Consider the following 23,650-nt stretch of genomic DNA (forward strand, 5'->3'; position numbering starts at 1 on the left):
ACACAGAGTTTTGGATTACTGTGAGGTCGACAGGTCTGCGAACTCCACTCTTTAGCTGAGTTGTACGCTTTCTCTGACCTGTCTCTCCGCCTCCTCTCTCTCTTTCTGAAGTCTCTCTTCCTCCTCCTTTCTCTCCTCCTCCTCCTTCTTTCTCCTCTCTTCGGCCTGACGCTGAGCCTCCTCCTCTCTCTTCGCTCTTTCCTCTGCCTTACGGCGAGCCATCTCCTCCTTCGCTAACCTGTACGGACATGGAAATGCATCGCGGTCAAAGACGCAGATACATACACCTTCGGTATTGTCAACCTGTCTGACATGCAGCACAGTCAGCGTACCTGGCCTGCTCCTCCTGCTGCCTGCGCTCCTCTTCCTCTCTCTCCCTCTGCTCTCGGGCCAGCCGACGATTCTCAGCCAGGATACGACTTGCCTCCTCTGGATCTGTGGTGCCTGCTGAGGGCTTGTGAGCTGGTGGACTGCTTACACTCTCTGAAAAAAGAGGCACCACAACTGAAGTTATAAGCAGATCATTTTAGAAACATTAGAAAAGGCTGTTTACCATTTCCAGCTAAAGGTGAAACTCAGCTTGTCAGCTGGTAAAAACAGAAAATATAAAAAATCAATGGTGAGACAGAAAGTGTCTAATTTAACTACAACTGTAGCATAACAATAGCACTTTATAAGTTGGAAAGTAGTAACTAACCGCTGACAGCTGCTGGTGGTGGTGGTGTCTGCTCACTGACACTGGGCTTGTTCTGACCCAGTGGCTGAGGTCTAGGCTGAGGGGGACTGAGGACCTGCTCTTCTTCCTCCTCCTCTCCTTGGGCTTTCATGGGTTGTGGGCTCTCGGGTGTGATCCTGAAAGGACGAAGGTTTCCAGGGTCCTCAGGTCCCGGAGACTTAATCAGTTTCGGGGTCGGTGGGCGTCCTGCTGACTTTTGAGGAGGCCTGCGTGCAGGTAGAAAGGCAGAGTTTGGCCACAAAGTACTGGCTAAAAATCATCAGAGCAAAATGTGGTTTATATGATACTTCCTCGTAAGAGTTATTATATTAGTGTATCATCCATCTTACCTTCATTCAAAAGTTTTGAAACAAGCATGGCATGTAAAAAAGATAACCCTCACAGTCAAAACCTTACAAAGCTGTGACACTCTCTTCCTGCTCTCAATAATCCACAACTCCAATCTGTCACAAATCTGTTTACGTGCCTCATTTCGTCAGTGTGTTCTCCTACCTGCCAGGAGAGGGTGCTGTCACTTTGCTGTTCTTCTTGCCTGGAGAAGAGGAGCGCTTGTTGGGGGGCAAAGTCAGAACAGGAGCCAATGGGAGTGACAGGTTGCTCCACGACTTCCTGACATTATCGCGGTCCTTGTGCTATCGGTGCAGGAAACGGATGGAAACAAAGACGTGAGAAAAGTATTTTTCAGGATCGAGGTAAGCATAATGTCTCTTATAGAACGCATTAATAAAACAGCTCTTAACAAAACATGTCTTTATCAACACGCAAAGTAATCAGGTGGTACAGAAGGCGTCCAGACTCAGGTGCCCTACTGACAGCAGCAGAAGATGATCAGTAACAAGATTAGACTCAAACAGGCTTCCTTTGACCGTGCATAACCTCTGGCACCAAACCATGACATCAGCATAAAAAACAGTGTTTACATAAATAGTTATAATAATAAAAAACAACAACACTCAAGTCACAAAAAGGCATTCATCCTCTCCTACCTGTAGAAATGAGTGTAGTTTGATGTGACCCTCACTCATTAACACTAACCTGCAGTGTACAGTATATAGACATTATGACACATAGATAGTATAACTGGTATATCACTTGTATGTTGGATTGGGTCCAGATTATGAATGTGTTTGTGTACACATATGACCTATGCATGTGTGTGTAATTTAAAAGTACAGAAGATGCCATCCTTCTAAGACCTTAATGGTGTAAGCTGTGACACAACAGCAGACAGATGGACAGTAGGTGCAGTGATGTGTTTGTGTCAGTAAATAGGACATTAATGTCCAGGATATTATCAACATGATGGATGAGTATGTATCGAGATCAGAAATATGAAAGAAATCAGATTCATGTTAATTATAATATGACAAAAAGAAGAAAATTGTTATTATATTTCTGTGGATGTTCGGTCAAACGCAAGTGCAGGTCGATGACATAACCCACCTGTGTGGTGCCGGTGGTCTTCCTGCGGGCAGTCTTGGTGGAAGAAGAGACCGTCTCCCTGCTGAGGTTCCTGTCATGGCTGCGGCAGTGAGGAAGTGGCTGGGCCTGCAGGGCCTTAAAGGACATTGAGCCCATGGGGTGGCAGGACACTGAGCGAGGACAAACAGGCATGGCTACGGTGATGCACGAGGTAAGAGTGTTTCGAGGAAGGTATGGATCAGGGCAGTGTGAGGATTTTTTTGGAATAAAAAACAGGAGCACAGAGAGCAAGACATTGGGAAAGGCGAGGAAGAAATGAGAAGGAGGCCAGATGAAATCATAAAATGGAAGCCATGAGTTTGGGAGAATCAGCGGAGAATTGAGAGGAATGAAAAGAAGAAGTTGTGGTGGAAACAGAAAAGAGAAAGAAGGTGTTAGTGCTACTGGCTGAAAGCACAACTACTAATATAATGCAACCATCACTTGAGAATTGGACGATAATATTATGCTTTAAGAGAAGGATTTAGTAGAAGCTGCTTGGTCAGATTAGAGAAAGAAAAATGTGACTACTTTTAAAACCAAAATGCAAAAACTACACATTACACATTAAACATTAAACATAGATGGGAGTAGTTTGACAAACCAATCCCAGCTCTAAAAAAGCCCCAGTGATGGAAGCATCTCTACTTTGTCATTCTCTCACTACAATTTATAGGTGCTTTAGACCTGACACCACGCAGAGGAAGTGAGCATGCACCAAAATACAGACCTTTACACACACACACACACACACACACACACACACACACACACACTGCAGACAATGTTGAATATGTGCAGAGTAGAGCAAAGTGAAAAGAGATTGTGTGTTATGTGAGAACTCTTGAGTGTTTGAGTGTAAGAGAGTGTGGTTATTCAAAAAAACACACCAGAGTCAGTCTAATGCAAACACACACACACACACACAAACTATCTAAAGCCCCTGTTGCCGTGCTAACAATAGAGGGAGACAAGGAGTGATATCAACAGGGGAATACTTCCTGAACGGCTTAGTTGTTTCTACCTGTGTGTGTGTGTGTGTGTGTGTGTGTGTGTGTGTGTGTGTGTGTGTGTGTGTGTGTGCTTGTGTGTGAGCTCTGAGTGCCTGATACAGACTGGTGAAGGAAGTTTCAGACGGTGTAATGCTTTAAGTCTGACCAAATCTGATTAACATCTGAAACTGTTCTGGTCAAGAGACCAAAATATAAACGGCATAAACACTAGTCGCACTATGAGCTGTTTTATATGCACTTGAAAACAAACAAAAAAATCCTGTTTCACTAGTTACTGACTGTAGGAGCCAGTCGGGATTTTTCATGTGGGATGTGTGTACATTACCTGTTTGCTCTCCAGACAGACTCATGGCACTGCGACTGCGGGCCAAATAGGAGTGTGTTGGCTGCTGCAGGCGGTTCACCACATTGCTCTCCCATGGCGTCAATGGAAGACGGCGCAGGCCTGAACACACACACACACGTAACATTTGAAGTTTGATATGAGTTAAACCATGAACTGCCCACTTATTAGCCTTAGCAATCAGTTAAAGCAGATGGGATTAGAAACCCCATTCCTTCCCTCGTGCTGCACAGCAGTGTATAGGCGAGAGCTAAAGTGAATGTGGAAAGCATGCACAGGCTGATAATGTTACACCTGCATGCACCGGTTTGTTCATTTTGCGAGGAAACAAATAGCCTGGAGTGAAGCGCAAAACCAAGAGCAAACCCAGGGAGGAGAGCATTCGAGTAAACAGCACAGAACAAACAATATGTTACATCTGCAGTTTAAGAAAATGATCTTCACTTCAGCTTGCTTCAAGAAATCGATGAGTTCATTTAGCAAATAATTAAAAGGAAGCTTTTATGCAGGTGAGTCAAAATATTTGGCCATGCAGAGTAGCTGGGTCAGGATGAAAATATGTAGTACATAAACCAGAAGTGGACAATTAAACAATTCATTAATCTTCATGATAACCTGATTTACCACTTAAAAGAGACAAAGGACAGTTTATCAGGCAAAGCATGCAGCATTGCTCGCTCTGATGGTAAAGCAGAGTACAAGGTTGCAGGTTTCAGAGTGAGGGGCAAAGATACAACTGGGCTGGAAACTGAAAAGGAGTCTTGAGTTTCTGATCTATGCTACTTTGTATTCAAGCAGTGAATGGTTTCAGAGTTCATGTTTCACTCGGTAAATGTGCAATTTTTACAGCATAGATCTTGGTACATGATTGAATTTTATGCCTATGATTATGTGAACATCTGATTGTTGAAATGTGGGTGCTGATTTTTTAGCTGGGATAAAAAACTGCGTAGTGTTCCCACAAAAACAAAAAGATTATCCTACAGAGGATTAGGGAAAGGGGTCACGCTAGAGGAGGGGAAAAAAATAAAAATCTCGATCCCTCTGATGAAGCACAGGGAAGTGCAAACACATGCACACATACAGTATTTGAAGTGTGGACATTGAATGTGATTATCATGCTGTAAATATACATGATTATGTATGTAGGACTTTAAAAAATCCTTCTGAACATTACACTGATACATTTACAGATAAAAATGTATGTAGAAGAAGAATTGCTCAGCGACACAGTGAGAATGTTTTCTTAACTTAAGTCAAACAGTAATCACTTTTTTTTTTTCAATTCCTCAACAGTTTCCAGCCCATGATCTGTTTGCTTTGCAACCAACTGTGTAACATATTATATAAGGGACCAAACTGCAAAAAAGTCCTAGAAAACCTGTGTTTTTGTGCTGGGGGGTCTTTCCCTGGTGTAGCCGGGGTTTGGACTGAGCTTTGCTAATGACAGGGGAGGAGGCTGTTCTCATCTGTAAGCCTGTCAGCGACATATGAACATCAAAGAATACATGATCTAACTGGTAAATTAGCACTTAAAAAATATATATATATATTTCAAAGGAAGGTTTGACATTCTGGGAATTATGCTTCAATGAGAAAATCGATACCACTCTCATATCTGTCCGTTGAATATGAAGATGGAGCAGCAGCTAGCCTGGTTCTGTCCAAAGGTAACAAAATAAACCCTCTAAAACTCACGTATGACATTACATCTTAGCTTGTTGTACAAAATCCTAAACGTAAAAAGGGATGGGGGTTATTTGCTGAACTGTATCTTGTCTGGGTGTACTGACTTCCTGGAGTCTCAGCTGCCTGGCAACAACATGGGGATAACAAGATTCTCCTAAAACTACAACTTGTCACTGATACACTTTGGTTGTTGTGCAGATAAAATATGATATAACAAGCTAATCACTGAGCTCTAGACATGCATTTGTTTCATTTGTACAAAGCCAGCCAAGCTGTTTTCCCCCCATTTCCAATCTAAACTAACCTGCTGGCTCCACGTTTGTCTCACATCACATGGGAGTGGTATCATTTTATTCTCTGCAAGAATGCAAACGTATATTTCCCAAAACGTTGAACTATTTTCTCATGATTTAACATTTAATACAGAACTCTGTCTTTTGTCCTCATCAATGTTACTGTACTCTCAAATCTCATTTAGTAAATTAAAAAATAAAAACAACAATGACCTGGACTGTCACGAGTTTAGCTTATAACAAACACAGATGACATATGATGCATCCAAAGACAGTCAATCACGAGTGGGTACTGTAATGAATAATATTGACATTTGTGTATAATGATCCATTTCCATTACCTCGATCTGGTGAGTGTAGGAGTGTGGCAGAGGAGGAGGACAGGCGCTTGGTTATAACAGGGTCGATGTGTTTGGATAAGTTCATGGTGGACACCGAGCGCCTGTCAGCATCTAGAAACATGATGAAAAGAGAATTAATGGTATATTGAGAAGGTGGACCTAAAAATAGAGAATATGGGTGGAGAGAGAGCTGGAGCCAGAACTCTCTCTTTCAAGGGTTACTCTAGTCTATTTTGGTTAATTAAGGTTAGATATGGAAAAGCTACCAACATGTTGCTAAAGGGGGGAAAACATTAGAAAATGAATTAGTGCTAAATGGGTCTGATGTCATCTAAAATTGGTTTAAAGTAATAACCTTGCGTGTTGGGATGTAGGCTAAAGTTACTATCTGGATTGCTACATGCAAGTAAAACAACAAACACTAATAATGCCATTCATAATGGCCTACATTTTCACTACTGCCAGTGAGCTATGACAGTGCTGTATAGTTACAGTGCTAGAGCCAGCTGTCTAACACTGGCTGGCTAATTGATACAGTGCTATATATTCACATTGGGAGGTCATTCCGTATCTGCGGTAGAGACTGAAAGCACTCTGCATGTGCTCAAGTCCAGCAAGGTCGAGTGGATAGAGGAAAGCCGACTCGACAAAACCTGGACCAGGAGGGTGAAGGACAATGGCAGAGAAACAAAGAGTGGAGAGGAGAGAGAGGGAGATCCGAGAGTGAGGATAAGAGAGTGAGAGAATAAGAGAGAGAGAGAGAGGCAGAGCAGGGTGTGAGTCAGCAGTAACAACAGAGGGCAGGGGATCTGAAAAGTTCAAATACAAACATGGCAGAACAATACTGACACGCAGAGGCAGGCAGACATATTTACACAAGAGACACACTATCAGACATCAGGGAGATGAGATCTCAAAAGAAATACATTTGAAGCGCTGATGCTTTCAGGAGAACAAGTGGCTCAATGATGCTACAAACAATTCCTAAATCAACCGGGAGGCAAAACAGTGTGTCTCAGCATACAGTAATAACTGTGGGAGAGTGTTGTGAGTTTCTGCAGGTACGGTGTGTAGGTGTGTGAAAGTACCGGCTGGTGTGCTGGGAGTGTTTGTCTGCAATACCCCGCCCCAAGACCACCGGTTGGTCTTCTGTCTGGTTCTCTGGCTCCTCTCCAATGTGCGACGTATCACCGCCTCATGACGAGCCTTCAGTCGCAAAGAAAACAGCAACATCATCATCACATAATTAACAAAACAACAGCCCAGGATGCAAAATACTGCTGCAGGACTGGAGGAATACTGAATGTACCTGACAGACAAAAACTAAATTGTGATTATGAAACATGCTAAAAGTGAAAGGAAAACCACTCAGGTTATCACAGTGCCCTGAGAATTTATAGCACCCAGGAAGTTCCATTGAGGTTAAATGGACCTTACCCTCCTAAAATATTCCCAGAATGCTCGGTAAAAACTAGTCTGGTGGGGGCGTTTGGTGTCCTACTGGTTAAGATGCAGACACCAGAGACCAGTAAAGTTTTTTCTTTACCCCCTTGAAAAATAAGATGGTGCAAAGTCAACATGTGCCGCCTCAGAATCAGGCTCATCAACGTCCCACTGCTCATTAAATCAATAATGTATTTGGAGCCAGACATTATATTAATACAGACATTAAAGACAAACTCCTTAAAAACATCCGAACATTTCACTTGAAATATTTTAGTGTTATTTTTCACCCAAACTGTACCATTTTATGAATTTTCTTTTTTTTTTGGCGGTAAATTCTGAGGATGATGTTTCCATTAAGAAAGCAGCAATCAGACTTATTGAGAAGTACTGTTTTTTTGGGGTGTGTTTGCTTGACTGATGAAGATCACAGCCTATTAAATTCAGTCCTCATCCCATCAAAGGCTAAAATTTGAAGTTGAAAAAGTCCAAATTCAGATTTTTTTTTGTATTTCATATCATCAAAAACATCTGTGATCAAGCTAAATCAAAGCTTTAAAAACAAACAAAAACTAGAAATAAATTTGCAGATGGGAGTTGAATAAAATCCTAACTCCAACTGACTTAAGAGGGAAGGAACATAGCGTGTCTAGATTCACTAAAAGCAGAAATGTATTACAGTAGTTTGTTCACGACGATGAGAATTATGTGGCACTCAGGTCTTGTAGTGAAGGTGTGCGTGCATGTAAAAGATCATAATGCACACTGTACAGAGCCGTGTGTGTCGGACCTTGTCGTCCTCCAGTTTCTGCCGTCGTTTCTCCTCCACAGCAGCCCGTCTCTTGTCCTCCTTTACTCTCTGCTCCTCCAGTCTTCTCTTCCTCTCCTCCAACTGCCTCTCATAGTACTGCCTGGCTCGCTCCTCACGGGCCTGCCACTGGGCCTCCTTGATAGCTGAGACATGGTGCATGCACATACATAGACACATGGTTAAGAAAATGACTTGATGCATGTGTATTAGTGTGATCATACAAGTGTATATAATCATATACACAAACACATGCTACATGGACATACACATAGGCTTATAGCAGCAGTGTGACGGGTCAGCTGGAGATCATGTGACTAAGCTTTAGCTCTCAACACAAAGCAAATCCCTCAGACCCTCAGAGGCCAGAGGTTTGACCACTGTACAACACTATGGACACAAACGCACGATCAGCAGCCAGCAATGAAAACATACAAACACAAACAGACTTAATTTCATTTGTTGTGGTACGTCACTCACACACACACACAAAAACACACATTCTAAACATTAGGCTCCCTAAACCCTGTCCCATGGCCTGACACCATTATGTAACACCGGTGCCATGGCAACAGGGGGGGTGCCTGGCTTCAGCCAAGATTTTATGTAACAACCAGATAAACAGGCACTTCACCACAGCTACCAACCAAGTTAAGTCATGATATGTTGCCGGAAAGACAAAAAAGAAAGAAAGGGATGCGTGTAAAGCCTTCTACACAGTAACATACCGTCTCCTCTGTGTCTCTCTCACACACACACACACACACACACACGTAGTTAAGGAATACACACTCTCTGTGTTACACACACACATTCACAATTAAAGAATACACACCATTCTGTTTCTCACGCTCCCCCCGGCGCTCACGGGCTAACCTCTGCCTCTCGTCAATCTTGTTGAAGAGCAACGAGTCTGCAACACAAACCACTTGTTAAACAGCAGAGTAACTTACTCCATAACTGAAGTGAAAGACTAAACCAATACTGTATATTATCTGTCTCATCATAATCGTTTTAACATGAGAGAAATATTCTCCTTTGACTTACCTGTTTTGGTCGCAGCATTGTTACTGGGGCTGTTGCTGGTGGTGGTGCGAGATGGTGTGGGAGTGTAGGTCTGGCCAGAGCCCGCGGAGCCGGCTCTGCCGTCCTCCGATTTATACTGAGAGTAAGACGCTGGAAAGAAAGACAAGACAAGCAAGTGTCAATGAGAAATAGTCTGTGAGAATGAGACACCAAGAGGGGAAACAAGAGACAATGTTACATCAGGAAGGATCCGTCCCTGACAGTTTTAATGACTTCTCATGCAAAAACATCTGCAATTATCCCCAGCTGTAATAAAAGTTTTACAACTGAGTATAGTATCCATCCTCCATGAGAACATCAAGGGGTAGGTGCTGCAGTGTGTCCATGACAAACTGCTTTTTAAATGCACTTGTACTATTGTTTTAAGTACAGTATGAAACAGCGTAGACTACCAAAATACACCACATAGCTGGTTCATTCTAACATGCAGACAGTACAAATAACTAGTATATATGAATATGACAAATGCTAATTAGATTAGGAAAATCAGGCCTTGCTGGCTGACTGTTAATGGTGTCCTCTCACCACTGCTAAAATTATATTTTTATTAGAAGAATGATATCAGGTGTAACTCATACTAGAGTCATTAAGGCATATTCAGGAAATACATGTAAAAGAGAAACTGAACAAATTGTGCCAATGCAAAAAGACTGATAAAAAAAAGAGGGTCAGCCAGACAAATGTAAAGTAAACCACCTTCATCCTGACAGCATGTGCTGTCTCGACTGTAGTCTCGATCTATGTTTTTGGCAGCATTTAAGGCCTCTGCAGTGTATCATGACAGGAAACAAAATGATTGTGTTCCCTGTATTCTCTAATGTTCCCGGTGTGTTGCAGTGTTTCTACTCAGCTCGGAGCTAGGCTATTGATTAATGGCACTATCGGGCTCAGGGTGACTCAGCACTTTCAGGTCAGCCTACTGAACCCAGATGCAGAGCTTAACATTGGACCTCATGCACAAACAGATAAGCCTAGTCCCAAATGTTCTAAAAAGGGGTAAAAAAAAAAAGCTGGCTTAATTAGACAAAGATCCAAGGACACATAGTACCAGAGTGACAATTTACTGACAGGGTTTCAGAAAATACCAAAACTAAAAGAGCTGCATATAATATGTAGAGATATGTCAGTGTTCAACAGCTCCTTTGTGTGTGAGTGTGATGAGGAGTGAGAAAAAAAAGTCTCCACAGAGACCAATCTGTCCCAGAAAGTTGGAAGACTAAATTAAATCCTCCTCCCTGACCCAGACTAAACTACAACTCATGGACTCCACCTGAAATGGCATGTGCTACACACCCATTCCACATTTCTCTGACTTCTTTATCTCGTCACTTCAGTGACATGTTAGCTCAGTGGCGTCGATGGAAGTGAGGAGCAAAGTACAAGTTGCATATCCACAGGGGGCTCTTGATGAATGAGCTCGAGTGTGCTTTGTGTTTAAATCTAACAGACTTCAGCTGCATCCTCCTCCATCCTTTTTCTGCATAATTCAGTGCTACCGCTGACTTTCCCCCCACAGCTGAATATTGCATCATCAGACTAGCCTGTGTGTTATTTATCCTATTAACTATGACGCTCAAGTGTAATCAGGCACAAAGGACTGAGAACCACAACACTGAGCCTGTTATACACACTATATTATAACTATTAAACATGTATTGAGTGTCACACTCACAACAAAAAAACTATAACTTACACTTATCTCTACCCTTTCTGGTTTGTGATGTGGCACGTCGCAGAAAATTGAATTGTTGTTGGCGGTTCACATTGATTAATGTGAATCCAGTGATGTCTCCACCCTAACACATTTTTACCGTAATTCACAGAGGACACGCCGGACAAAGATGTGCGGTTATAGCTGCAGAGGTATTGTATGTCACAGTCTATGGGACCTCTACAGAGGTGTGCACAAGTATTAACAGGTCTACTGGGCCTCAGGTGCACCAGCCTTGGAACTGGTTTTATAATGGCTATTGTTATTGACAGGAAAGGCTGGGCCGGGTTACAATAATGTCTGGTCGATGTATTTCTTCCCTTCAAATCATTTTCATTAAACAACAGATGAGCTCATTGAGAGAGGAGTATATTGTGTTGCAGTCAAATACTACACTGGAAATTTGTGAAGGGCTTTCAGGACCATAACAATGTAAACAGGATGTGATTCAAATATGTATTTCATATATCCGGTGACTCGTTATCAAGCCAACTTATACTAAAGGTTATATGACCATAAATCCGTATGGGAAAGACACAGTCTGGTAGAAAATGAAGAGCACTTTCACGTTTGTGCAAGTTAACTTCTAGTCACTGATAAATCAGGCTATCTGACAAACTGAGTGGGCCACTATACAATAAGCCAGTCGTGATAGGCTAAAGGCAGGACCACTTTTCCTCGATTTGTCTGTGTGCACTTCACTGAAAAGAGCTGGGAATGCTCTGAAAGACACAAACGAGAAACAATTCCCTTCTTTGAAAAGTCTGGCGCAGAAACACAAAGACAGAAGAGAACAAGTGGGACGGAGAGGAGACAACTAGAGACTGGTCAAGAGGAAGAAAAGAAACGTGCTCCCATTACATTCATGGCACATAACACTATTACACCTAGCACCGTAATGCTTAATGATTGATCAATACAATCTATAAACTGACTTCCACAGAAACCAGTTGTAAATTATTTGTGTGGGAAATTTGGATCTCTGCAGCAGAAAGTATAGTAAAATCACAAAAAAATGTAGCATGCATATGACTAACTAAGGGGGATAGCAATGGACACAGGTGTGTGTACTAAAGCTTAAATATAGTGCATCAGGTGTGCAAAGATATAATGTGGCCCATATTTAATATATTCATATTCAATATTTTAACAACACAATTTGAATTTGAACTGCCAGATGTCCCCTTATCAAAGTATTTGCACATATGAGACACACTATATTCTCGGTTAATGAATGTCCAGCACTCGGCCTGTGAGAAGCACGTGGCTCATCCACAGTCATCATTTTTAGATTCTAAAATGGCAGATTGATGAAGTGAAGTATATGAAATGACACGTGAAAATCAGTACAGATATCCACGAGCAAACACTGCTTTACAAAAAATACAAGAATGTGCATCTGTCGACCTATACCCATCAGTCATTCATGTTACATTTTTACACTGACATCACATTGATAACCCATACAGCCAATCCAGCTTTGCTCTGCAAATTCTGAGCGTTTCCCACTTAGACTAAATAAAACAACTTAAAAAGAAGTCTATGGATATGGCTTTGGATAGTCCAGTTTCAGAGCCAAATGAATAAGTAGTAGTAATGAACTTGTGTCATCCTGCATATACAGGAAGTTAGCTAAGGTCAAAGGGGGGGAGTTGCAAATGGAAAATAGTTGCTGAAAACGTGAAAAGATTTTGAACAATATATTACTGAAATGTGGAGTTGGAGGTTCAAACTGTTTTTCACCAGTTTTCAGTCCAGGATTTTTTGGGCGGTCCTAAAGGGTGGCGCAATGACACGCTGAGCCTAACCCTGCACCCCTAGCAGAGAGGCAGAGATTACTTCGCTCAAGTTAGTCATGTCATTTTCTGAACTCATCTGACTTCAGAATATTTCTCTCATGTTTCAGTCACTTCTAAATTGCTGCTTTACTGCTCTGTTTAGTGGATGTGGCTTCAGCATATTCAGCAGACACGCCCCCCACAGACCTGGAGCTGAGAATACTGCTCATTTTTACCATTTTGACACCTAACAAACTTTTTTAATCATTCAGATTTGGCCTGACAAACTCTGAATACACGTTTATTCTTACTTTAAATAATAAACTACATTTACAGAGGTGAATGCTTTTAATGCAGGGTTAGACAAGGACTGATCGAAGAGTCGTGCCTAATCAAACTCCATCCTGGATCAATGTGCTCACAGTTCACATCAGCCCTTTTACTTCAACTCGCACATTTGGAAAATAATTTCATTCTTCTTCATCTCATCTCTAATTCATCTGCCTTTACCTCCCTTCCTACAACATCCACAGGCAAAATGGCAGAATTAAGGCCAAAAACCTAATGCCACATTTTGCTCTGAATGCTGCAGAAATGTTGACACGTTAGTTCATCGTCTCCCTGTGCGACATGATGTGCAGTGCCTTAACATATAATGAGGTGGACTTGTTTCTGGTGCAGTTGTTTCCTCTTGCACTCTCTCTCAGCCTTGTCCATCTGTTGTAGAGGTCATTAAACAAACAAACCTCAGATAGCAGCGAGCATATTTGCTCGTGCGCATTAGACAACCATTTAACAGCCTTTGTAAATAGACCAAAGAGAATTTTATTTGGACCTAGTATGAGAGCTCCCAGTGATAGATGTCCACCAGTGAACCTGACCACCTTTGCCCCACTTATACATGAGCTTCCAACATATTTTATCAACCAAATAAAATATGGTAAACTACTCGAGTATTGACATACTGCAAAGTCTCTCTCTGATGATGAAGATAAACAGACAAACTTTTAAATTTCCATATCCAATCATATTGGGTTGACAGACTAGGACTCGTACCCCTTCTCATACTTGAGGACTATGTATAAAAATACACATTTTACCTCTAAGTGGTAGTAAACAACTATTATTACTATTTACTGCTAAATGCCTGTACTTTAATGTCATAGCCATGTTTAATTTCGATTCAATCTGCTGGTGTACAGAGCCAAAACATAACTGCCCTGTTACTTACAGACTGCACTGCACTTGTGTTCCCTTCCTACCCTGCAGCTTGTTCATCCTGTGCCAACTCGTCAATGAAATACAATTCCTGGCATCAAATCGCAAGTCTTTACCTGGAGTTGGGTTCATAATTCCAGGGGTATCAATCCCAGGATGAGACCTGTTTAACCCCTGGATGGTGTCCCACTCCGACTAGTTGGATCGGAGGGCCAGAATCAACATTCTTACTTCCTGGAAACATCCTACACAGTGGAAGATAAGCTTGAATCCAAAGTCCATGATGCAGCGACGGAGATGAGAGATAAAGCGAGAAGAAGAAATTCCAAACAACATCCCCGAAAAAATGGAACACCCAAAAGTTTTTCAGAGTAAAGAGGAAAGCAGGAAGGGGGAAAGAGAGAGGGGTCAGCTCTGGTCGGTGTCACTGTCGCCGAGAGCAGACTGAGTGTGACACGGGTCGTGGCGACTCTCCAACCCCCATCCTTTCATCCATATGAGTGTGTGTGTTTGTGTGTATGTGTGTAAAAGAGACAGAGAGTGAGACGTAGACGTAGTTTAATCTGCCCCCTCCCTCCAGTATTGTCCTGTGTGTGTGTGTGTGTAGGTGTGTGCGCGAACACACTCCCCACCCCCAATCTATCTGCATTCACTGGCCGTCAGATTAAATGGTCAGAGTTAGCGATTAATGCTGTGCTGTCCGGGCCAGTGGGTAGCAGGCGAGCACGCTGTGAGGCTCCTGCCTCCCCTACAGCCTGAGAGGATTAGCCGCTGCTAATGCTAAGCTAAACGCTAAGCTCCAGCCAACAGAAAGGGGGTAGGAGGTGGGAGTCCTGGTTTCTAGCCCCAGGACAGGCAGCCAGGCCTGGATAACAGGTGCCTGAGAGGACGGGGGCTACTGCATTTGCCACACATGACAGGTACAAGTTTCAGCTCAGATGATTGGAGGTTTGTCTTGAATCACTCGATCACAGTATGGCTTTTGACAACAGGGCTATGAATGATAGAAACTGCTGTCAACCAATATTGAAATCTTTTCATCAAGATGTTGAACAGAAAGTTTGTTTAGAAAATTGGCATTGATAATAAGTTGGAGTTTGCATTCAAATCAATATGAGATGAGAAATTCAGAGATGAATGATCCCTAAAAAGCACTTGTGCTCAATCAGTGTCAGTCAAAATGAATCTCATCTCCACCTCATCTTATCATAACTACTATTAACATGATTAATGCACCCAAACACTGAAGGCCAAGCCATGCTCTTCCTCCTCTAACGGCCTTTTAAAAAAAAAGTAATATTTAAAATAAAAGACAGTATCACAGCGTTTTAAAAACACAGACAAATGTCTAACAACTGTTACCTGATACTTTGAGATCATGCTCGCCGCAAGAGCTCACAATCATCTCTTCGTTTACCCGATTCTTTCTGTTGTATTATTTATGGTTGGAGTGAGCTGTGCATGTGCGATAAAGCCCATGAGGAAACAGCCTTTAGCATGAGAATCATCCCTTATGTTTTATGAAAATGCAATTATTTAGTTCCATAATCAGTTCTTGGGCTGTCTTGGTCTTTTTATGTTATATAGCTGGTGTAGCCACAAATAATTTAGTGCTATGGAGTCAGTGTAGCTAAAACAGTATGACTGTAGCCATGTGTATAGGAGAATATCAGAATCTTAAAGTCATGTTAATGAGTCTGAGGTTCTGGAATAAACCCAAAACAACAAGAGAAGTTCAGTTATGAGTTTGCACCTTTAGACCTGCTGCGACTGCAGACACATGCCGTCCTGTTGACTGACTGCTCTGCTTACTGATGCATTACGACCACGCACACGTGTGAAGTGGACTGCACCTTCACTCTCATCTGCTGCCCTTGTGTTGACCCAATCTTGCCTTGTCAGCTGGTTTACACACTCACGCAAAAACACACTCAGTCATCAGACCTGTCAGCCACCCATCTACAGATGGCTGAGTTTGATGGGTTAAGAGGAGTTTTTCCTCCACAAGAACACACACACACTGATACGTAACACAATTATTTCCATCATTAACATCCCACTAACAAATGCACGTCTTGTCTTTCACATCGTCTTGCCCTGAGACTCTCCGGAGACTGGTTAAACATCTCTCTGTCCCAGCTGCCTCTCTGCCCCAGATATTAATGCCCTCCTTCCCTCTCACACAATTTAATAGTTCAAATGAGACTCAAACAGCACAAAGTACCAGTGCAAATTCACCGTGCTCCTCACTTTACACCCGTCACTTTCCCTCCATCCTTTACCTCCATACCTCTTTTCTTCTTCCTGCAAGCATCTCTCCGTCTCTGCCCCTCCTCTTCCTCAGTGATGGTGAAGAGCACCGGGATGGCCGTGCGGCTGCCTCCCTTCCTCAGTTTCCTCTTGCCCCGCGAGCACCCACCTCCGCCTCCTCCTTGTTCTCGTCCTTTACTCTCTGGCATTGCCTGCCCTGTTGCTAACCCTCGAGCCCGTGGCTAACTCACCCAGCCCCTGCCCATCCCACCCTGCAGTGGTAGGTGTCGCGGGGAGGGGAAGCAAGTCAGTGGTGGATGGGCAAAGGATGCTGAGGTGGACGGGGGGGGGTCACCCCTAAAAGATTTCTTCCCGGTAAAGACGTAGACGGCTACCAGCTAATGCTACTCTGTGTCTGAGACGGCAGAGAGGAAAGAGAGAGGAGGAGAGGGGGACAGGACGAGAAGAGCAGGAGAGATGGAAGATATCGAACTGTGAGATGTGGTAAATGAGAGAAGAAGGGTGGAGTTAAAGAACAGTGAAGGGATAAAGTGCAGAGGGACGATGAGGGACAATGTGAAAGACAAGACAAACAGAGCTGCTCACTGTGCCATGTCCACACTGCCTGCGATGGCAGTGCCAGGCATAGGGGAAGCGTGAAAGACACAGAGTGCGACAGAGTCTGAGGATGAGGCTTAGAAAAAGAAGACTTAATCCAAGGGACTGGCTCGGCTGAGAGCTGGAAGAACTGCACTTCTCCTGACTCCCTCACTCCTCAAGAGATGCTGCTGCTGCTGTCACTACTGTTACTGCAGCCCCCCTTTTTCCCCCTCCTCGCCTCCCTCTTGCTAGGCCTGTTCTGCCAATGCAAACTTGTCAGAAGAATCACATCACACAGGCACTTGCTGTGCTGCGCAGTACAAACACAAACACACACACACACACATGCACTGAGCCACAAGTACACGGGTAACAGAGGGCAGCGGGGGCCGTTAAAATATTCAGTGCCAATCCAGTGGTGGAAGGTGAGCCGGTACCGGTAAACGGTTTCCCTGACAACGGCAGCACATGGACCAGTGACGCAGTGGAAGCGAGTTAGCAGAGGATGGGCACACACTTTACTGTAATGTACACACACACACACAGAGATAGGGATGCTAGGTCTATGCACACACCAAACCAAACAATGCAGTAGTGGAGCTGCCTGTGTGGAAGGGGTGTGTTCACAGAGCACATGGTATATGTCTCCGCCCCACTCTCTCACTTAAAGAGCCATGAGCTGTTTGACATGCCACGACTGGACGGGAATATATGGTAACCTTTCCATTCATGTCCTGCTGGCTCTTTACAGAAACACAAGGACACTGGAAGTAACTGAGTATCTGAGTATGCTTCACTTCCATCCGACACTGTGCGTGCAAATGCACTGCATGTGAAAGAGTGAGAATAGAAAGAAAGCAGAGAATACAATAGGGATAGGGCTATAAAAGAGAGGGTTAATAATGTTGTTACAGTTATTACAGGCCTCATTATTGGAGGCGTGTAAAGTAATAGTGCAAAGATCAACTGACACGACCATGTGGCATACGCTGGTGCACGCTTATCTGCAAATACACATAGGGATTAAACAACTAGCCTGACAGTTTACAATCAAGACCAAGACATTTTGAACTCAAGACAGTGAGGGGACAAACTTGTAGTGGCAAAAATCTAATCCAGACAATATTTCAGCACAGTATTTACTAAAAGAACACATCCAATTCCTTCAAATATTTATTATCAAAAATGATTGCAAGACTTGCTGCTTTATCTCTTCAGGGAGCACATGCTGAACAAACACATAGGCCGGTTCATGGAAGAGCTATCTGATCTTTGTCCCTGCAGGATAGAGTAATGCTGTAACCCAACACTCAGACTTAAACCGGATAGGCTAGGTTACACACCCTTCTCACACCTATGAGAATAAGGACAACACAGACATGGGAACAGACGAAATATTATATAATTTCTGTTATATAAACATTTACTCTTCTTCATTTTAAAGATAAACCCCCTGCATGTATGTAAAATGCACTGATGCTGTGAATTTAGTCATGAATATAGTTCAGGAAGTTTTATTTGTGGCTCAGAACATAACTATGGATAATTTATCTTTGTTTCTCCCATTGGGGCCCTCAGAGGTTTGACAGTATAAAACACAAAAAACTACAACTACAACCCCCTTCATGTGGACGTGACAATCCAGATTAAGAAATATTATCATCACGGTGGTACTGCAGGTGAGGAGGAGCTGCAGGAAAAGGCTCTCCTTGCCAATAGGGGCATGTGTGGACTGTGGCTATTTTCAGTAGGGGTGTAACAATGAGCAGAGAGGCTCAAGGGTTCAGAGCAAATCTCAAGACTGTCAGGTAACTCGGCTGCATAAAAAGAAAGATGGCTGTAGGCCAAACACACAGGCAGGATGAAACAAGACGACGTGTAAAAGCTTTTTCTGTCAGGCAGACAATGGAATGGTAAAAAATAAATAAAAAGGAAAAGAGCATGCCTGAAGGGAAAAGTGTACTTCGGCTGGTAACATGAGCAAGCTCGCAGTGGCAACAAGTGAGAAATCGACTGGTCAGCTGATATAGAAGGAGATATTAAAACTGGTTTAGCCAGAGTGTGAGAAAGGATATAAGAAAAATGGATTGCAAATAGCAGATTTGCAATAATCCCGCAGGACAACATCGGAGTCAGCTTCACTGCTGTGGTCAAAGGTGCAGCGGTGCAGTGGATTGAATATCTTAAAGCTCACGGCAGCATGAATATAAGATAAATAATGCATATGGAAAAGTTGTTTATGAATACGAAGATAGTACGAGAACTGCAAAGCCTGAAAGCACCATGGTGTAGAAAATGGATTCAGAGTTTGCAGCAGGGTATTATTATAATTATTATTATTATTATTAGACTAATATAAGGAGACCTGCACTTGCTGATTAAACTGTTAATTCAACAGTCTGAAACCAACACGTTGAGCTTCACCTTTTATCAATTATATCAACTAATCACATATTTAGAAATTAAAAAAATTATAATTCTCAACTAATCACATATTTAGAAATTAAAAAAATTATAATTCTTAATTGTAAGGAGGTGTCGTGGACCTCACACAGTCAAACAAACGTTAAAAAGATCAGCGCGACCCACTTTGTAAACCCCGTGTCATGCCCACATGATGTCTGTGTAGTGCGGTACTTTGCTTTTCTTGCAGTTGGTGCAACAACTCATGCGGATTAATACATCATTTAACATCTGATCCGTGGTTCCTGTATGCATGTGAAGCACTATAATACTGTACGCGACAAAGGATCCTCACAGCACATCGTCAGTGTTACAAATAGTTTTCCTCACTTCTTTTCTTCATCCATAACTCTTTTATCCCAAACTTTAAACTAGTCTGCTCAACTCCTGATTAGACTAACCAAATTATACTACAGAACAAAAACAACCTGGAGAAAACGTGTCGGGCTGGCTAATAATCACACATTATTTCAGAGCTAAACTCGTGAATTCAAGAGTTTAAACTCTGACTGTTCTGACTCTGTCACTGATTTCCACTACAACAAAGCAAAACAAACATTTCCCAGTCTGTAGTTCAAATCTACAATTTGTAAAATTCTTTGTAAACAACAGAGCGACTAACGCTGGCACATCTGGTGTCTACCACAACTGGGTCATTGTTAACCTGATACCAACAATAATTCAACATTTCAATTTAGCTTTGAAAGGTAATTATGAAAATTAAAACACTGCTCTTACATCCTAATTACCGGTGTCTGAGCAGGTACTTTCGCCTCCATCTAATGGAAAACACCTTGTTATTGTGTTCGTGTCATTATTTTTGAGCTGTGATCAGAAGCGAAACATGCACATATGCTTTGATTTCTCAAAGAACAGAGTATTGTGCAGCAGAAACTTCCACATTATTACCCCCACATTATTCTTATTAATTTGATTTTGGCGACACCACTGGCGATAAGTGGTAATTGCTTTGATGCGTTGCCCTGAACTGGAAATGATTAGACTGACAGCTCTGCTCACACGCTGCCAAACACCATTTATTTTGCTTATATAACACAAGATTAAAAGTTACATACCACCAGATAAAACAGTCAAACATAAAAACAGCTTTAAAAATAATAAAAAAATAAACATAGCTGCAGGAAACAAATAAATAAAGTGAGTGTGAGTGGCCATTTTAATTCCTAACGTTAACATGACACCATAAATTAACAGTTTGGGTCACAGGTGTCCGGTTATCCGCTGCTTTTGTAGAAAGGTTTGGAGGTATTTATAAGTCAGTATGGGCTGTGTTAGAATAAAATAATGTTTACAAACGCTTGGGAAAAAAAGGCAGATACTAAAGTCGTAGCCTGAAGACATGTTATAAAGCGTCCGTCCACTTTACTGGTTCACCTGTCACGTCAGCTGAAGGAGCATTTCGACGGGTTGACAGCAAAACGTCAGCAACAGGTGTCTGCAAGCGTGAGGGGAGCTCAAAATGTCTATGAACGGCGACGACAAAGGTAAAAAGTTAAAAATAAAAGTGCACTTCAGAGAACAGGTCGTGTTTAATAAAAGGTAACCGGTTTGGTGAGTCGGTTTACGGTTAATCCCGCTCCCGTGACCGACCCGGCTCCGTGTGTTTGCTCAGTTATTCAGCTTCTGCGTTACAGCCGCCGCTGGTGTGACTCTAACACATTAAATAACATCCTGTCCGTGTTTTTAAAAAATGAATAAAATAAAAAAAAGTTTGTCACAGTGAACTTCTCTGTCGGTATGAACTCACCTTGGGACTCGGGAGGAGATGCGTCGCTGCCATCCTGGTCGGCCATTTCTCCTGACGTCAGCTGAGAGGGATCAGCGGCAGGAACCGGAGAGAGACCTGCAGGCGGGATCCTGAGGCCGGCCCGGCACCCTCCCACGGACAGGTGGGGGACGACACCGGCACATACTTCATCTGAGGAGTAAATCTGATATTAGTGTGCTATAATCACACACAAGGGGCAGAATGAACTTTTCTCTCAGTCTTTGACACCTTTGCTTCATTTTGGGGGCCTCAAACGCACCATGTCACCCCATAACCCTTACCTGTTAATCTGTAATTTTACCTTGTACTTGCCTACCTATTTTATTAATTTGATTAATCTCTCTTCTGGATAATGATATCGATACTTTTTTAAATAAGACAAACTTGAGATAAGAAAAGATGTACAAGTGAAACTACATGGACTCTGAGCCTGAGTATGATGCTGACATCTACTGGTAATGAGAGTCTACCAAAAAGGTGACCGTCACATCCCATTTATGTACATATTTATTTAGGTAATATGCAAGCAAGAGGAATCACAACTCAGTTACCATAAATCAAATTTACACTCAAATATATGGTCAGTCAGTGGAACAATTATTGAGATCTTTTATTTAAGTCAAAGTAGCAATTCCACATTGTAAAAATACGGAAAGTACAAGTAAAAGTGCTGCATTCAGAATCTTAAGTAAAAGTACAAAAGTATTAGAAACAAAATGTACTTAAAGAACCAAAAGTAAATAATGTGAAATATAAATATTGAGGCATTTTGGGCCTTAAAGGCAAAAATGGAGGCTGGTTTCTATATACTGGTATACACAGGTTGACATTGCATGTATTAGTTCATTATATTTTATATTAATCTGAATCGGCAAAGCAACTAGTAATTAAATCTGTAGAGTAAAATGTACAATATTTCCCTCTTAAATGTAGTGGATACCAAGTACAGTGTTTCGAGTTAATGTAAAAAAACAAATTCATCTTCACCTTCAAATCCTAACAGCAGATTTGTGTTAATTGGAGAACAAAATACTCTTTAACATATGAGATTTGCAAAATATTCAACATGTTTCTCAAACATTTTAATGGCTGCAAATTACACCTAAAAGAGAAAAAAATAACACATAAGACCAAATGTAATTTGAGACAATAATAAAAGCTGGTGTTCACCATAGGATACAAGTGCTTTCAATGTGACCCACACATTAACATTTACACGCAGAGAAGCAGTCATGCATGTTCTCTTTCCTTTCCTTAATCCACATGGTGCAAACAAAGAAAACCCTGGATGTCAGAGAAAGGTTGAAGAGATTGAAATAGAAGGGATTAATCTCAAGATTTCCCATGAACATTGTTTTTAATTAAAAGTTCTTCACACCCACACAAGTGTTTCCAACAGACATTTTGACTCGTCATCGTAGAAAAAAGCTCAGGTGATACTAAAAACATTGACAATGGCTCTGTTGTATTCAAGTGTCCCAGTAAACCATGACAGTGTGACAGAACGAGCGTGGACGCTGAAACTGGAGCTGCTAAATGGAATTCAGCCTCCATTCATTTTATTATTTATACCTGTGCTTTGTACTGTGACATGTCAAAACATATTCTATTAAGAGTCCCATAGTGACACTGTGAATTGTCCCATCCTACCAGGCACAACAGGGAACACGAAAGTGAGGGAATTATTTAGCTTGGCAAGTAGAATAAGTTTTATTTGAATCCAAAAAGGAACACTTGATGTTTCACTAAAAAAGGTCAATACTACCAAATTTACATGATTAAAATTCATAGAAATAACCCAAAGCTTTGAACTGGCAACCCTAAAATCACAAACCATTCAAATTGAGTGCATTACTCATGTGACCAGCAGAGGGAGCCCTCTGCTTAAATTTATAATTTTTGACTCATCAAATGTTCATGGAGGGTTCAATACCTTTCTCATTAGGTTTTATTGATACATCAGTAAGAAGTTTAATTGTAGACTAATTAAAAATGAATAACCTTTTTTGTAAATGCCCATTTGTTTCATACTTGAATACAGAATGCGTATAATATATTTAATGTGTCCATTATGTCATATTACAGCAAATTAATCATGTTACACCAAAGTCTGGTGTTTGCTAACAATAACACAGTACACTAAATTATTTAAAGGGCGTTTCCCCTCACAGTTACCCTTTAACAAAGAGATATTTTCAAAGACAAAATGAGACGTAGGACAAAAATAAAACAGACCACTGTTATTTCAACGAACCCAGTGATATTTGAGTAAGGATTTTCTGTTCCTGGCTGAATGTATGCTAATCTCCGCTCATATCACTGCTATTTGCCAGACTGTGCAGGCTTACCCCCCCCCCTCAGTAAAATGGTTACTGATTGGTGCGCAGAAAACAGCAACCATGGTAACCAGCTGTTTGGCAATTCCTCTGATGGAGGAGGTAGAGGGAGGAGATGCTCGCCTGTAGGTATAAACTCCAAGATTCACACACTGACAGACAGGCAGACAGACAAATACACACTTCTGGGCATCTCTGTGGTGTCTGACAGGGTCGGAGATGCAGGGAACTTTGTTTGTTGAACACTCTTGCACCCTCCCTCCCTTCATCCCTCTGCTTATTTTTCAGACAA

At 41.9% G+C, this 23,650-nt stretch overlaps 1 protein-coding gene across 6 annotated transcripts; it reads right to left on the bottom strand.

Moving 5' to 3' along the window:
* Positions 1-37: 37 nt before the first annotated feature.
* Positions 38-21,150, bottom strand: LOC104923583 (ensconsin-like). Of its 6 annotated transcripts, none has more exons than XM_019269705.2 (14): positions 21,002-21,150; positions 9,175-9,303; positions 8,963-9,040; positions 8,110-8,273; positions 6,965-7,082; positions 6,428-6,529; positions 5,877-5,987; positions 4,935-5,030; positions 3,536-3,655; positions 2,180-2,352; positions 1,229-1,368; positions 698-942; positions 333-483; positions 38-238 (listed from the first exon to the last, which is right to left on the bottom strand). In XM_019269705.2, exons 1-14 carry the CDS (start codon positions 21,045-21,047, stop codon positions 52-54), a joined length of 1,860 nt encoding a protein of 619 aa, XP_019125250.1. In that variant the 5' UTR covers positions 21,048-21,150; the 3' UTR covers positions 38-51. The 6 variants fall into 6 exon arrangements, with proteins under 6 accessions (XP_019125250.1, XP_027140347.1, XP_027140348.1 ...); XM_027284546.1 differs by lacking the exon at positions 21,002-21,150 and adding an exon at positions 16,211-17,333; XM_027284547.1 differs by lacking the exon at positions 21,002-21,150 and adding an exon at positions 16,211-17,331 and having other exon boundaries at positions 2,180-2,328.
* Between the last annotated feature and the right edge of the window lie 2,500 nt (positions 21,151-23,650).

The sequence above is a fragment of the Larimichthys crocea genome, chromosome XI (genome assembly GCF_000972845.2).
Source record: "Larimichthys crocea isolate SSNF chromosome XI, L_crocea_2.0, whole genome shotgun sequence".
Taxonomy (NCBI): Eukaryota; Metazoa; Chordata; class Actinopteri; family Sciaenidae; genus Larimichthys; species Larimichthys crocea.